The sequence below is a fragment of the Gobio gobio genome (genome assembly GCF_949357685.1).
Source record: "Gobio gobio genome assembly, chromosome: 19".
NCBI lineage: Eukaryota > Metazoa > Chordata > Actinopteri > Cypriniformes > Gobionidae > Gobio > Gobio gobio.
The window spans coordinates 27968657-27985777 of record NC_137112.1 but is presented as its reverse complement, the minus strand read 5'-3'; the positions used below and the strand labels follow the sequence as shown (position 1 = coordinate 27985777).

Here is a 17121-nt window from a genome sequence, read left to right as displayed (position 1 = left end):
GATATGTCATGAGACAGATTTGAAATATAAAATAGTCTGGAAAACTTGCGTCGACATGCAGTTTCATCTAATATCATCTTGCTAGATTACTGTATGCAACAATGAACACAGCGTGAGCTGCGATGTCTGATCTGCAAAAATTAGACCCGCGAGTCAAAAAGATTCATAGAACATTCAGGCTTGAGTTCTCGGTTCATAACTGACTTCCTCACTGAACCGCAAGTCATTTCTGATTCAAAATTAATCAAGATTTGTTACTGTGATGTATATTTTAGGTTTGAGAGACTTACATCAGTCTGTTACTGACTGGTTGTTCAAATGACATGTCATTAAAAATACATATTCACTCTGTAAAAATGTAGTTGTGATGTATAAATTAGTAGAATTATATAATTAATAATGCGATTCTAAAAAAAAGTTCAAATGTACTCTATTTGTTATACAGTGTATGAGGTCCAAATTGAATCAACTGTAAGCTAATTTTTGTTGGTGTGAGAGCTATATATATAAAAAATTTTGCTCTCCACTAACAGTGAGAAATATTCTTAGAAAACAGTAATATTTTTTAGTGATTGGAGAAACTCACTATGTAATAACTGCACATAATGTAATAAGTATTACATTATTATTATAAAATGTTCATAACGTAATCATTTTCTCAAAATGTATTAAAATCTTGAGCTCATAATGTAATAACAATTTTTACATTATAAGAAAAATATTATATCATAAACTCAAAAACATGTCATATTTTCATTATTGTAATAGCTTTTAAAACATAAAAAATATTAGTATACCCTTACGGTAAATTTTTAAAAATCTAAATCCAGTCTTAAACTACCTGTGAAATGCAACATTTAATTATTCATGCAATTATTATTATTATAGGTTTATTAAACATAAAGCATTGGCATTCCTTTATAGTACGTTTTAAAAAATCTAAATCCAGATTGTCATTACATTATGAGCTCAAGATTTTATTACGTTTTGAGAAAATTATTAGATTATGAACATTTTATTACAATAATAATGTAATACATTATGTGCAGTTATTACATTATCAGTTGCTTCAGTGATGCACCAAAATATTTTTTTCTACAGAAACCCTGAAACTGAAAGTTTATTTAGCATGAAAACTGCAACCGAAATTGAAGTTTTAATTAAAAATCAATTAATAATTTTTTCAAATAATTAACACTCGGGTAAAAACTCAGTTGTCTATAATATTTATAATTTATAAACTTTTTTTATAATTAACTTCACTTTGTTGTTGAAATATAAACTTTTAAACTAGTGCTGTCAATCGATTAAAACAATTACTTTTTTTTATTTGTTTTTAATATATTGTATAATGTAATAATTTCACAGTTAATCTCAAAAATTAATGTAATGTAACAACATAAAGACAGTACATTTTCAATACTTGTTTAATGGTATCTTTTACGAAGGCCAGTATCAATGATTACTGATGTCTCAATGAAATTGATTAAATTGATTTCTCCCCAATTTTAAACATTAATTATAGCCATTCAACATTACAGTATAATGGAAAGCTATCGATATTTTATTTTACATTAAGTGAACTTAAAACATCCCTCACATAAACCCATAATAAATGTCATATTTACCAAAGTTATCAAACAGTCTGCACTGCATAAATTGTAAATTAATATAATCCTTATTAAAGCTGCACAAGTCATTTTCTCTCTTAGCTTTGTTCTTTGATTAACATTAATGGCAGACAGCATTAGTGGCTGCTGTCACTTTAAGTCCTGTCGCACATGATGCAACGGACATTTTGGCATAAATCTGTATGTTATTGTTCGTTCAAGCACAGAAGAGAACTCGATTCTGGTGCGCGTATTTCTGTGTTTCATGTGTCATTCACAAACAGCACATTTTCTTTTGACTTGTCGCGCTTGAATGGTTTAAAAGCATTTGCATGAATAACGCATTAAACTGGGAAAAAGTAATCGCATGTGTTAAAGCGTTAAATTTTACAGCACTAATTTAAACGGTGGCTGTAATAACTTTCATGACAGATTTATTCAAACATACATTAAGGCATGAAGACAATGGGTTAAGTAAATATATAGTGAATATTTAATAGTTCATATATTTAGTAAAGTGCTCCTCAGTGTTGCCAAGTTCACAACTTAAAAAAAAAAAATCTGAGCGATTACATGAGGCATTTCCGTTAGTTGTACTGTATCTTTCAACATCGCTTTTGATGTTCATTCATGTTTATTTTGTGCTATAACTAGTAAAGCGGAAGAGACTTGCTGCCGCTTGAACCGAGGTACTACATCGATCTGTCATGCCACATTAAAGAGCGGCAGTATTTATTGTTTGAATTTTACAGCATTTGAAAGATAAGACATTTAAGTTTCATTATATCAAAAGTATGTCACAAAGCTTATTGCGATTATTGGATGGGAGGCGTGCTATGAATTATGGTGCATCGATAATATTTACAGATGCATATAGTTGATGAATTTGTCATTTTTCAAGTCATAGTAAATTAAAAGTATAAAAAAAAAAATGTCTCTCTGTTTCAGTCCTGCTGTTGTTGGAGAGTTGGCTGGTAAGATGCTCGGCTTCAATCTGACCACCAAACAGACCCCTAAGGAAGGAGTGAAAGTAAAAACGGTACGGAGGAGAGCACCTTGTTTATCTCTGGCATAATTTCTTCTTTTTAATGTTGTTTCCGCTGAATAAATAATCGCTTTTGCACTTGGAAATGAAATTCTCTCTCTCGCTTTCCACTTTCCTTGACTTTTTGGCTTCAGGAGAAAGCTGTATCATACAGTTCCATTCAAAGCTGCTCTATTTTTTCGGTCTTATTCTTTTTTTATTTTCCATTAGCTACGTTAAGTGTCATAGGTCATTGAGATGAATAAACCATGTGAGTCAGATCTCGGTGTGCAGGGAATGTTGGTAAACAGGCATTTCCATGTGTCACTAACAAGCCAAAATATAATTTTCCTCCCTCTTTCTCTGCTTCTCTCTATGCCTAACACCCACACAGACTGGCATACTCCTACAACCACCTCGTATGTTTATCACTGTTTATCTTTCTCTCCCTCAGGGGGTAATGATGGCTTCCTGCGCTTAGCATGTGTTTGTCCTCTGTTCTTTAAACACAATTTAGAGCTCCCCATTATCACACGCTTTTATTCCCGTCAACCTCCCCTCACGCGACCACCACATAACTTTTTGCACATGGACGGCATCACCCTTTTCTTTTTTCTGCCCAAGAAACAGCCATGGGGGGTGGAAGTGCACGGCTGAAAGAGTAGGACAGATTCATAAGGGAGGTGGTGAGGAGGAACAGAGGTAGGATACAAAAAATAAATAAATGCTTTAGAAATGCCAGCTCGAGCGTGTGGCATCCCCCCACAAACTTCTCTCACTGCATTTGAGAGCATGTCACATTTGCTATTCAAGGGCCCTCTGGTTTCTTTCTCACATGGATGCGTTATTGTATAATGAGGTTTTCCTCATGAATTCAGAATTCAGTATCGGTTTATTGAGAAGAAAAAGGAAAAGTATTTTTTTGTAAAATTGGTGCTCCTTCTCTACGCCTTCAGAAGATGTTGTTATACATAATCACAGCAATATATGAGTGAAAATGTCGCTAGTGATATAAAATTAAACATGGCAAATATCACAAAGGCTAGCATATAAACAAAGTATATCACAAAGGCTAGCATATAAACAAAGTATATCACAAAGGCTAGCATATAAACAAAGTACAATGTTATACACTACTGTTCAAATGTTTTTGATCGGTAAGGTTTGTTAATGTTTTAAAAGCTTTCTTCGCATTTCAAATAAATGCTGTTCTTTTGAACTTTTGGTCACACTTTAGTTTAGTGTCCAATTGACCTATCGGTAAGCCCCGCCCCCCTTAGTTACTGTTGCTAACTCGGACAAACAAACGGAGTTGCTATATCTTACAATGACAGCTGTCAGTGTGAAAACCTTATCCCAAGATGTTTTTGGACACAGAATGTAGCGTATACCCCGTCCGAATGATGGCCAAACTTTACTGATGGTTTATCAAGTTTATTATGTCCTTTTTCACTCCAAAAAATCATTGTAAGAGCTGAACAAACAAAGCGTAAGAAGTACGCATAACGTCTCATTCACAAACGATCTCGCTCCGTTGCATTGCTATTAACATACACAGCAAATTACACAAAAACACTCATACAACTAACAGTAAACAAACAGATACACAGACCGTATGCCTTATCGGGGGTGCAGTTAATAACTGGTAAACTTTGTATCTGCAAAACAACTCCGATAAACTGCGTGCAAGCTCTTTCTTTCACTACCCATAGACTATAATACCCATCAACATAGGAGTCCTCCTCAGTAGGACAGATAATGTAGACCTTAAACATATCTAAAATTAAATTAATTTACATATAACCAGTTTAACATGGAGAGGCAATGAAATGTAGACCTTCGTGTTTTTGACCTAACGTTACAGTGTTACATGACGTGAGAACAGTTAGTTATTACGGTTTGTATGTTAGCAGGGACTTTAATCGTAACTTAACGGGAGTATGACAAACAGAAAATCCTCTCAGGACACCTGGAATCAGTGTTACAGTACCTCAGGCACAACATTTTAGCATTTTTGTTGCATAAACACCATCAAACCGATGAGAGCTTTGGATTTCCCAGTGTTTCTCTATGGCGCTGACACCTAAAGATGTCAGTCCGAGTTCCAGCCCCAGCGCAACTGATACTCAACTGCCATTGGCTCAACTGCGTTCGAGGGGAGGGACTTAGCGATAGGTCAATTCTCACTACTAACTATTAACTACGACTTTTACGATAAACTAAAATTGTCCTTACTCCTAATTACTGCTTATTAATAGTTAGTAAGGTAGATGTTAAGTTTAGGTAATGGGTAGGATTAAGGGGTGTAGAATATGGTCATGCACAATAAGGCATTAATTATGTGCTTTATAAGTACTAATAAACAGCCAATATCCTAGTAATGCATGCTAATAAGCAACTAGTTAATAGTGAGAATGGGACACTAAAATAAAGTGTTACCAAACTTTCTATTTATCAAAGAACAACACTGGTAATAATAAGAAATGTTTCTTGAGCTTTCCACAAAAGTATTAAGCTTCACAACTGTTTTATACATTGATAACAATAAGAAATGTGTTTTGAGCACCAAATCAGCATATTAGAATGATTTCTGAAGGATCATGTGACACTGAAGACTGGAGTAATGATGTTGAAAATCATAGGAATAAATTACATTTTAAAATAGATTAAAATAGAAAAGTTATTTTAAATTGTAATAATGTATCACAATATTACTGTTTTTACAAATAAATGCAGCCTAGACTTTATAATAGACTTCTTTCAAAAACATTTAGAAATCTTACCAACCCCAAACTTTTGAAAGGTAGTGTATGTATATTAGTAAAGTATATGTAGGTCAATGGCTGATGGCAGTTTGGTTGAAATAAATAAAAAAATATTAAAATATGTATTTTATAGATTTGTTTTCCCCTCTATAGCTCTCAGCCCTAGAGGGGATGAATATGGGTGAGAGTTTGAATATGACTGGTGTTAAAAGGATGTAATTGTGTTGTCAGTCTCAGAGTGGAATGCTGCTTGTGAGTTGTCAGTGTGCCATCAGGACTCTGCATTAATGTGCCGTGTTTCACTCAACTCTGTTAGCGCAGTTTGTCTTCTGCTGTAATAGACAGAGAAGCATAGAAATAGAGTAAAGAATAAAATAGATGGAAGGACGATGTAGGAAATAGAATGAACAGAGAGTGCAAAGTTTGACTCCTTCACAAGCTGAAAAAGGATAAAAATGGACATGGTTGCTGGAGATTGGAGTGTAGGGGAGACTGGGACAATTTTAACACACTACTTTTTCCCCCCAGTCACAAGCAAGAGTGATGACACTTATTCAACACATGTTCAGTAGTCCCCCCCCCCCCCCCCCCCCCCGCCCCTTTCACATTTGGTGTGAAATGTTGAACCAAAAATAATTATTATACAAAATAGCCAATATTTAATTCTGTTTCTATTTTTTTGCTTAAAAGTTAACAAGAACGACAGATAAAATCCATGTAGTGTAAATTTACCGATTTTGAACCCTCTTTGTATTTTTACAATGTTGGTTGTAAATTAAATGAACAATTACCTGGGCCGAGACATTCATACTGACAACAACTTTCAGCATGGAACAGCATTTTGCTTCGGGCTGAACTCCCAGAACGGCAGTTTCTTTCAGTTTTTCCCCCCCATTTGGCCTAAAACACTGTGTTCATTGTCATCCAGTTTGAAATGTTGACTACAAAACAGATTCAGATTTTCCCTTTATGTCGTTCTCTCTGTATTTACAATTCTTTGCAGCCTTTTGCCACTGCCTACAATGTGCTGCACCCACCGAAAGATCACCAAAGACACAAAATATAAGATCCACAAAAATGTAATTTATTACGGTGGAATGAAAAATAATTAAATTAAGGAGCAATGGCGTTTTCTTGATTTACCACGAGTACCATGTTTTACCATGCCTCAGACACAACACTATTTTGTCAAGTGGCTAACAGCATAATCAGAGAGAGCTTTATGTGTAGTTACAGTAATGCAACTGTATCTTTACCATACAATATATTTCAAAATTAATTATTAATATTCTTATATTGATCTAGCTGACTGCAATGTGCAACAAGTGTCTCATACCAGCCACAGAGCGAATACAGAGTAACGTATATCAGAGTAACAAGTAACGTTCAACACATTGAAATGTATTTTAGTAGGAATGTTTTGACCAAGTAAAACAGCGTTGCGTTACCACAGAATTAAAAAAAAGTTTTGCAAAGTTCAAGTTCAGAAAAGGAGGAGGTGGGAACCAGTAAACGTTAAATGTAACTTTAATTGTAATGGATAGTAATATATAAACAACATAATAAAATAAGTAATATAATCATAATAAAAACAGCTATATAAAATGTCCCAGGCCTGTACCCTTGTTCTGCTCATGTCCCCACCCCGATTCATACCACAGTAACGTTAATAAAACTTCAATACATTAGATCATCAATGAACATGATTTCTGCCTTTCTGCGAAACCCAAACCTACGAACAACTACACCACACCTCTGTCTTCCCTTGATTTTCTTCATCCATCCTTCCCTCGTCCTCTTGTGTCACTTCCCTTCCATCACTCCATTTTTATTAGTTGTAATTTCAACCCTGTTATTTGTGGTTCTCTCCTTATCCACTTGCTATCTCTCATCGAGTTTGATGATGGCTGATTATCGTGTATTAGAAGTAGCAGCATTGGCCTGCAGCCAGTAAACGTGTGCCCTGCTTGAAAAAAAAGTGTCTGTTAATACACCATGATACATAGATAGAACACAATGTTTAATCCCTGTCTCACCTGGTTGATGTGTTTGTGCTGAGCAGGTGATGGTTGCAGAAGCTCTGGATATCTCCAGGGAAACTTATTTTGCCATCCTGATGGACCGCTCCTGTAATGGACCCGTGATGGTGGGCAGCCCTCAGGGTGGTGTGGACATAGAGGAAGTGGCTGCAACCACGCCAGAGCTCATCTTCAAGGTATCTCACTTATATCTGACTGGAAAGGCTTTCAAGGGTGTTGGAGTCGAGTTACTTGTTAGTTGTTGGTGTTTGGAACTAACCGCGGATCGGTGCGGATGACGTGACAGAAAATTATATTTTAATTAAATTCAGGAATTTTCAATTCAATCAAATGAAAAAAAATATATACATTCTTAAATATTGTTAAATATCGTTAAATATCGTTGCAGCACCTGATTAAACGTTAAATTGCCCTGGGAAATGTATGGAAATAATTATATTAAATAAATATATTAAAAGTTCTGGAAATGTCTATAATACATTTCTCTGATAAAGCCAAATTCTCCACTAAGCTGATCAACAAATGATCAACAAATAAGACAAATAATCAAATTACGAGCAAAAGCACAAATAAAGTTATTTTCATGTAGGTCGAAACTAGATTTTCAGGTACAAAAATAGTAATCAAATGTAAAATATCACTACATAGTCTCCATAAAATTATATGTCACTGCATATAAATATAGATTAACTATATATGGGGCCGCCACCCCAAAACAATGGTAGGGGAAACACTGTATTGGCTCTTTTGGCAACTGCACCCTCTGTGGCAGTTTTTCCCACACAGTCCCCCGAAAAGGAAAGCTTGAAATGGTAACGAAGTATTTACTTGAGTATTTATTTGGAATATTTTTACTCAAAATGAAAATTGTCATCATTTACTCACCCTCAAATTGTTTCAAACCTGTATGAATGTCTTTCTTCTGCTGAACACAAAGAAAGATATTTTGAAGAATGTCGGTAACCAGACAGTTGATCTACCCAATGACTTCCATAGTATTGTTTTTCCTACTATGGAAGTCAATGGTACCCATCAACTGCTTGGTTACCGACATTCTTCAAAATATCTTACTTTGTGTTCAAAGCTTGAGGGTGAGTAAATGACACAATTTTCATTTTAAGGTGAACTATTCCTTTAAGAGTAGATTTAAATATGGGTAGCCTATATTTACTTTAAGTACATTTCTAATGAAAAAACTGTACTTTTACGTTGGGCAACATTCCTCTCGCTACTTTATTTTAACACAATAAGTTGTTAAATGCATAGTTTATTCCAAGCGTGCTGTATCTTTATTGTCTGGGCATGAGCGATGCTCAATTCACAAATGAATCACTCTTTTGAGTCGATTCTGTTCAAATACTTTTTTTCTGGGCACAAGCAATGCTCAATTGACAAATGAATCACTCTTTTGTGTCGATTCTGTTCAAATTCAAATAAGTTGGCAGAACTGTGTAAAGGCGGGCATACTGTGCGATGTCTGTGCGATTTCAGCCCGCAAATTAGTTTGAATGATTTGTTTGGTTTTCTGCGCGCACTGAATCTGAAGCGGTTTCACACTCTTTCTCGTAACAGGAAGATTTAAGAACTTCAAGCGTCGGGTGAAGGGGCGGTGGACCTACTGTACAGTCAAGTGAAAGCAAATCTGCAAATTAATTATTTTGTTTGCCAGCGATGAAGATCTTTATTAGTTGAACATCTTCGTATGCTGTCTGTGAATGAATTATTCCACAGGACGATACATTCGATTTCATTTCATTCAGGTAATACATTTTACAACCAAAAAGATTACATCATTTCGGTAGCCTATTCAAATCTTTCTTAATTAGATCATGTAATGTGGAAAAAATTAGACAAAAAGATGAAATATTGTTTTAAAAGAGTTAACTAAAAGCCTAATGCTAGCTTTATTGACTTAGCTATTTTTCTTGACTAAAATGCTGACTAAAAAGACAAAAAACTATGCCATATTTATAGTCTAGCCAATATTATAGTAAACCTCATCAGTTACCAATAGGGGGTGAGCCCTGAAACATGGAAATAACTTCAGAGGTTGAGTAGGTTTTTGGTCTTCTTGATGCACCTGCCATCTTGAAAAAAAAAAAAAAAAGTAAAATGTGTACCTTGAATGCAATGTAAGTCGCTTTGGATAAAAGCGTCTGCCAAATGCGTAAATGTAAATGTAAAAGCTTGTAAAATTGCCTAAGTCAAATTACCTTTTGACTTAGGCAAAATAAAACGGCCTAAGTCACACACTTGACATAGGCCATTATACTACAGGGGTAGAATTGTATGATCTGTTCAACTGAGGATGTGGAGGATTTTACCAGAGGTGGCCAGCATCATGAGGAGATGACTTAAGCAAAAAAATAATTTTTGTCAAAAAATGACTTAGGCAATTATTTTAGGAAGGTGACGAAATATTAAAGTATTTTTTTTAATTTTATTTAAACTAATTTTTATTTAAAATTGTAATTTTTTTTAACAACCAAAGCCATCAAAATGTAATGGAAATGAATTTGTCAAAAAGGATGCATATCCTGGTGTTTACACAGAAGTCTTACATGCACAGCTGCAAAAAAAATAAAAAAAATAAAAAACCTTGTTTATTTTGAAATGTTTATTTCTAAGGGTCAGAGAGAGGATACATGTTTTAAAAACCATTAAAAACCATGCCTACCATTTTAAATGAACCACAGGTAAAATATGATGTATATATAAAAAGTTGTGTGATTATAGCTCCTTTAATGGACATCTTCATCATATTAAGACATGTAAAAGCTGTGTATCATTCTTATAGCTCTTTGTGACATCTGGTCTTATGCATTATCTCTCTTTGTGAGTCTATCTCTGTGTATGAGTGATCTTTTAGAGATGGCCTTATAATTGGAAAGCCATTGTTCTCCCGCGCTCGTCTTTTTCTCGTTTGAGGTTGGCTGCATGCCAGCGCTTAATTGCAGCTCTCTTGATTTTAATACGAACATCCCCTTTGTGTCAAATTATAGCTGATGGTTGGTTTTCCTCTTGCCTTATCTCTCCCATCTCTTGCCTCAGGAAGTCATAGATATATTCGAGGGGGTCCGAGACGACCAGGCACTACGTATGGCAGCTAATTTGGGATTCAAAGGACCATTGGAGAGACAGGTAATGGGTTTGGACTGAATCGCTGCCAAAGAGATTCTGCCATTAGAGTCTGTGTCGTTAACAGAAGCACAGTGGCCTTCACCTCACCTCACCTTCCCCCCGTTCACTATGTCTCCATTTCTGTCATGGAAAAAAGCAGACATGATGACTCTGCCAATACAGTCATTAAACATGTCTTAGGCCTGAGTAGAAATCACCGGTCATGAACAATTTGTGCTGTTATGTCGTTCACATAAACCGCCACCTATACACGGGTCGCTGATTTGCTGCAACGACCTTTGCCATAAACGATAAGCACAAGTTGAAATCTCCAAGATTTAAAGACATTTTACCCTGAGGCCTATCAGAGTGACTCTAGCGCAGAAGATTCTGTATAGTTTTCTATATTATCACTAAATCTGTGCTTTTCCATGCATGTCATGTAATGGGGCTCAAAATACTGTCAGATACAAAAATAAAGGCAAATATGTATTATAAATATTGATAAATCTTGCTTTCGCTTGAATTGATGAACAAAGATTGCAGGATGGTTTAGCAAAGATTTTCAATCAATCTGTTATTTCTTTATGCATTTATTTATATAATACACAGACACACACATACAGTCACGATCAGAATTATAAAATATAAACAAAGAAGCCTGTGAAAATAGATCTGCATTGTTAATCCTTTTGATATTTTATAAAAAAGCAAAAAACTTAAAATCTAACCTTTCATTGAAGAAAAGGAATTGAATGTGGGGAAAAATAAATGTTATTCTCTAATACACATTGGCCACAGTTAATGGCACCCTTTTATTAAATACTTTTTGCAACTTCCTTTTGACAAGATAACAACAGTCTTCTTCTTTATTGCCGGATGAGTTTGGAGAACACCTGACAGAGATCAGCCATTTTTCCTCCATACAGAATCTGTTCAGATCCGTCAAATTCCCAAGTCCATGTTGATACACTCTCCTCTTCAGTTTTCTATAGGATTCAGGTCAGGGGACTGGGGTGGTCATGGCAGAACCTTAATTTTGTGCTCAGTGACTAATTGGTGTGTTGATTTTGATGTTTGTTTTGGATCATTGTCCAAACAACCACGGTCCATTTTAAGATTTCTAGCAGAGGCTGTCAGGTTTTGATTTTATATGTTGGTATTAGATAGAATCCCTGATGCCATGTATCTGATCAAGATGTCCAGGACCTCTAGCCCACAGTTTCAAAGATCCAGCAGTATATTTAACCATGGGCTACTTTATAATCCCTGTTTGCACCAAACCCATCTGGTGGGTTTACTGCCAAAAAGTTTTATCGGATCATAGTACCCAGTCCCAGTAGTGTCTGGCAACTGAATATGCTGAAGTTTGTTTATGGATGAGAGCAGAGGATTTTTTTCTTGAAACCCTCCCAAACAATAGTTGGGGATGTAGGTGCTGTTATGTGTGTGTATTACATGTGTGTATTACATATTACATGATCTTGAATGACATTCCATTCTTAATCTGTAGGGTTTAATATGGAGTTGGCCCACCCTTTGCAGCTACAACAGCTTCAACTCTTCTGGAAAGGCTTTCCACAAGGTTTAGGAGTGTGTTTATGGGAATTACACACTCCTAAAAAGTGCCTCAGTCTCCGCTCTAATTCATCCCAAAGGTGTTCTATCGGGTTGAGGTCAGGACTCTGTGCAGGCCAGTCAAGTTCCAAACTCGCTCATCCATGTCTTTATGGACCTTACTTTGTGCACTGGTGTACAGTCATGTTGGAACAGGAAGGGGCCATCCCCAAACTGTTCCCACAAAGTTGGGAGTATGAAATTGTCCAAAACGTCTTGATATGCTGAAGCATTAAGAGTTCCTTTCATTGGAACTAAGGGGCAGAGCCCAACCCGTGAAAAACAACCCCACACATTTATCCCCCCTCTACCAAACTTTACACTTGGCACAATGCAGGCAAGTACCGTTCTCCTGGCAACCGCCAAACCCAGATTGGATTGCCAGATAGAGAAGCGTGATTCATACGAAGTTTGGAGGTCTGTAGCTATTGACTCTGCAGAAAGTTGGTGACTTCTGCGCACTGTGCGCCTCAGCATGTGCTGACCCCGCTCTGTGATTTTACGTGGCTTACCACTTTGTGGCTGAGTTGCTGTTGTTCCCAATTGCTTCCACTTTCTTATAATACCACTAACAGTTGACCGTGGAATATTTAGTAGTGAGGAAATTTCACAAATGGACATTGCACAGGTGGCAACCTATCACGGTACCACTCTTGAATTCATTGAGCACCTGTGGGCGACCCGTTGAGAGCGACAAAAATGTTTGTAGGAGCAGTCTGAATGCCTAGGTGCTTTTTTTAAACACCTGTGGCCATGGAAGTGATTGGAACACCTGAATTCAATGATTAGGAGGGGTGTCCCGATTCTTTTGGCAATACAGTGTATTAGGGATGTGACGGAGAGGAATTTTTCCCACCGGTTAATCGACGTGTGACAACACCGGTAATACTGGTATCAACGGTGGGGGCTTTTAAATAGCTAATTCTAAACCGAAAGTAAAAAATGCACGGCCGCTCAGACATTCATTATGGTGAGGAGCAAAGTGAGTTCTTTTAATTCAATAATTTAAAGATTCAGTTAATTTTAGCGAATTTTTTATTTTATTTTATTTTTTCAGCTGTGGTCCTTAGAGAGTCTTTGGCCACTCAAACTCTCCTCCTCGCTGTGCATTAGGACGATATAAACACATTTCCTCTTCTAGGCAGATTTGTAACATCTTCAGTTGATTGGTACATCTTAATTATTGCCCTGATGGTGGAAATGGGTATTTTCAATGCTTTCACTATTTTCTTACAGCCAATTTTTTGTGAAGCTCAACAATCTTTTGCTGCACATCCAAACTATATTCTTACCCATTGTGATGGATGATTAAGGGAATTGGCCTTTGTGTTTCCTCTTACTGTGAAACAAGAAGTCATGGCTGGACAATTTCGTGTTCCTAGTCACCCTGATATGCTAAATAAAATTTCTAGGTGTACCAATAATTGTGGCCCAAGTGTTTTGGAGAAAAACTTTACTTCAATAAAAGGATAGATTTTATTTATTTATTTATTTTTAATGAAACATCAAAAGGATAAACAATGCAGATTTATTTGCACAGCCATTTTGATCATATTTACGAAGGGTGCAATTAATTCTGACTTTGCCTGTACACAAATATACATATATAAATAAATAAAAGTATACGACTTTTAGGATGAAGACTATCTCGTCATATTTTTTGTTTTGTTTTCATACATTTTTAACAGTGTCGTCAAAAAGTAGGGGAACATCCGTGAAACCTTGTATAAGGGGCATATTTTTTAAATTAACCTCACCACCCTTCAGAATGTAGAGGTGGGAATATTCCTGTTTGAAACTACTGGCAGGTAAAGTTTGTAAAGAATCATTATTTTCCAACTGCTCAGGTCCAATCACACTAAGCACTTTAAAGGTAATCTGCATTGTACATACAAGTGTATATTTTTGTCTCCGTATATAGACACTTGAGAAGCTTGACGTTGTGGAAATTACTGCTAAATGCCTGGCTTGTTTGGCTCTCATAAAGTTTACTGCGTGTCTTTCACGACCATCTATTTGAGTCGATGCTAATTAGAATGTTTGGAATGCAGTATACCGTTAACTTCGCTTCACCACTTTGAAGTGCAGCGATATGACAAAGAGCCGGCGCTCGCCTGTGCGTGCTGATGAGAGCAGCGCTACAATGTTTTCTGTCAGCATGTGCTCATTATCAAAAGAGCTTCCGTTGGCTATGGGAAAGGGAAATGTCATTTTAGCTCTTAAATGCTTTGAAAGAAGAATTTGTTCGGGTGACATGCTTTCAGAAACCAAGTGAAAATAGGAATGTGTAGAGCAGTAAGCAGTTGGTTATCTTTCCTGCCTTAACCACTCGTCAACCTCAGCTGTTGTAGACTGATCTGGTGCTGCCTTTATTAATGAAATGAATAAACAGAACTGTAGATGGATTTATAGACACTTTACATGTAAATATTACTCTTTATATTTTGGGGAATTTAGGAGTTTGCTGTGATTTGAGACCATAAAAGCCTATTTGGACAAAGAGGTATTTCTAAAAATGTATTTCATAAAATCTATGAAAGTTATTTTCAAAAGTACTGCAAAATCTACAAAATTGCTACAAAAAGTAATATATATACTGTAAATCATTATCTGATTTTTCATACGTTTTACAAAAGTATGAACTATTACAAAATCTATGGAAGCATAACAAACGTATGAAATACATAAGTATATAAAATATTTACATTTGTATTACTATGAAAATATGAAATCTTCATTTAAAGTGTGTAAAATTCGTATAAAATATTATGAAATCTACAGAAGAATTGTGAAATACATGAAATACGAAAAGACTAAGTTATCAATCAACAAAATTGTTACTAAAAGACAAAATACAAAAGTATTATGGCATCTTCCCTGAAAGTGTTACAAAAGTATGAAATATTATGTAATCCACAATAAAAGGATGGACAAATTTTAAACCATTTTCACTTAAGTGTTACAAAAATATGAACTATTGCAAAATATATTACAATTGTACAATAGTATTACAATTTGAATTGCAAAAGTACTGCAACAGCTACAAAATTACAGAAAGTCAAAATATGAAAATGTATGTTACAAAGTATGATCGCATTATGAAATGCTTCATGAAAGTGTTGCAAGAGTATGAAACATTATAAAATGCTAAATATGAAAGTATTAAGAAATCCATGAAAATTGTAACTAAAAAACGAAATACAAAAGTGCTTCAAAATCAACCATGGCAGTTTTACAAAGGCATGAAATATTAAGAAATCTATGAAAAATGTAGCTATGAAATCTATGAAAATTTTGCAAGAGTATGAGATATGAATACTTTAAAACACAAACATCATGTATCACAAACATCAAATATGAAAACAAAGGACGAAATATTCAAGTATTATGAAATCTTCCCTGAAAGTGTTACAAAAGTATGAAATAATATGGAATTCACAATAAAAGGATGAAAAAGGCAATATTGTGATATCTTCACAAGTATTACAATTTTAATTACAAAAGTACTGCAACATCTACAAAATTATTTGAAAATGTATGTTACAAAGTATGAATGCATTATGAAATGCTTCATGAAAGTGTTGCAAAAGTATGAAATATTATAATGTGTAGTGTGAAATTGTTACGAAAGCACAAAATACGAAATCTTCAACAAAATGTTACAGAAGTACAGAATTCAAAGTATTACAAAATCTCATACGGCTAGGAAAAGCTGGCATCTCACGAGCCAATTTTCTAATTTTTCCAGTTGTCGTAAGCCTCATTTACATAGCCGCTGGAGAATTGGAGAGAGCCGCTGGACGTTGCCTCACCAGGAACGCATTATCTGCCACAGCGACTCAACTCCCTGCTGGCTCCAAATCAATTTCTTTCACGTTTGAAGTTATCCAATACAACTTCTCATTGTCTTGGCAGTGACCTAAAGTACGTTCTGACCAACAGAGTAAGTGTTCGGTCAAAGATGCGTCCTCATTATTGGACAGTGTACAGTATATGCCCCTTTTAATGTATATGTATTTTGTTGCGCTTGAGAGATTTCAAGGCTTATATAAGCTCTCAGAACTCTGCTGCAAATGTGCAGCTGGTGTAATTAGTGCTCTCTGTGGTTCTGTCACAGGCTGCAGATCAGATTAAGCGACTCTATGATCTGTTCCTCAAAGTCGACGCCACTCAAGTCGAAGTCAATCCACTCGGAGAAACACCTGAGGGACAAGGTAAGGCGTGTGAGTGCGTGTGTGGGTATCCATGCATGAATGACAGACAGAAATGCTTGCTTACAGACTTCATAAGAGCTCCTGTAAAGATCTAAATAGGACCTTGCCGCTTCCAAGGATAAATGTCATTTTACACTAATGGTTATATTAAACACATGGATATGGAGAGGGCTGCCTCAGCAAAACTTTACAGGGCTTCTCCAACGTAACATTGGCACAAATATGTTCTTAATATGACCAAATACTACTCCCGATACCCTTTCCACTTTTTTTTTATAGGTACCTGTTAGGAAATGATGTAGGATGTTGTAACGTTTATTGGTATGAAATTACATACAGTAGGTCCAGAGAGGGTAATGCCAGCAGTATTAGCCTGTCAAATTAAAGAAGGGGAAAGAAATCATCTCGGCCCCTACACCATAATGGCAAAATGATTTAGTCCTCATAGGGGCCGTCACAAAAGTGCTTCTTTTCTGTTCTGTTCTGTTCTGTTCTGTTCTGTTCTGTTCTGTTCTTTTCTTTTTCTTTTCTTTTCTGTCCTGTCCTGTCCTGTCCTCTTTCCTGTTCTTTCCCATCCCGTCCTCTTCTCTTTCCTGTCCTGTCCCGCCCCTTTCCTTTCCTTTCCTGTCCTCCTACTTTCCTTTCTTTTCCTGTCCTGTCCTCTACTTTTCTGTCCCGTCCACTAGTTTTGTTTCGTTTTCCCTTTCCTTTCCTTTCCTTTCCCTTTCCTTT

At 35.8% G+C, this 17121-nt stretch overlaps 1 protein-coding gene across 1 annotated transcript in view; it reads left to right on the top strand.

The window, feature by feature from the left end:
- Positions 1 to 17121, top strand: part of suclg2 (succinate-CoA ligase GDP-forming subunit beta) — a 153892-nt gene that overhangs the window by 66140 nt on the left and 70631 nt on the right. Inside the window, 4 exon segments of the mRNA XM_079845137.1 lie at positions 2559 to 2649; positions 7462 to 7614; positions 10490 to 10579; positions 16293 to 16389. Of these exon segments, the coding sequence (XP_079701263.1) occupies positions 2559 to 2649; positions 7462 to 7614; positions 10490 to 10579; positions 16293 to 16389 (431 nt within the window).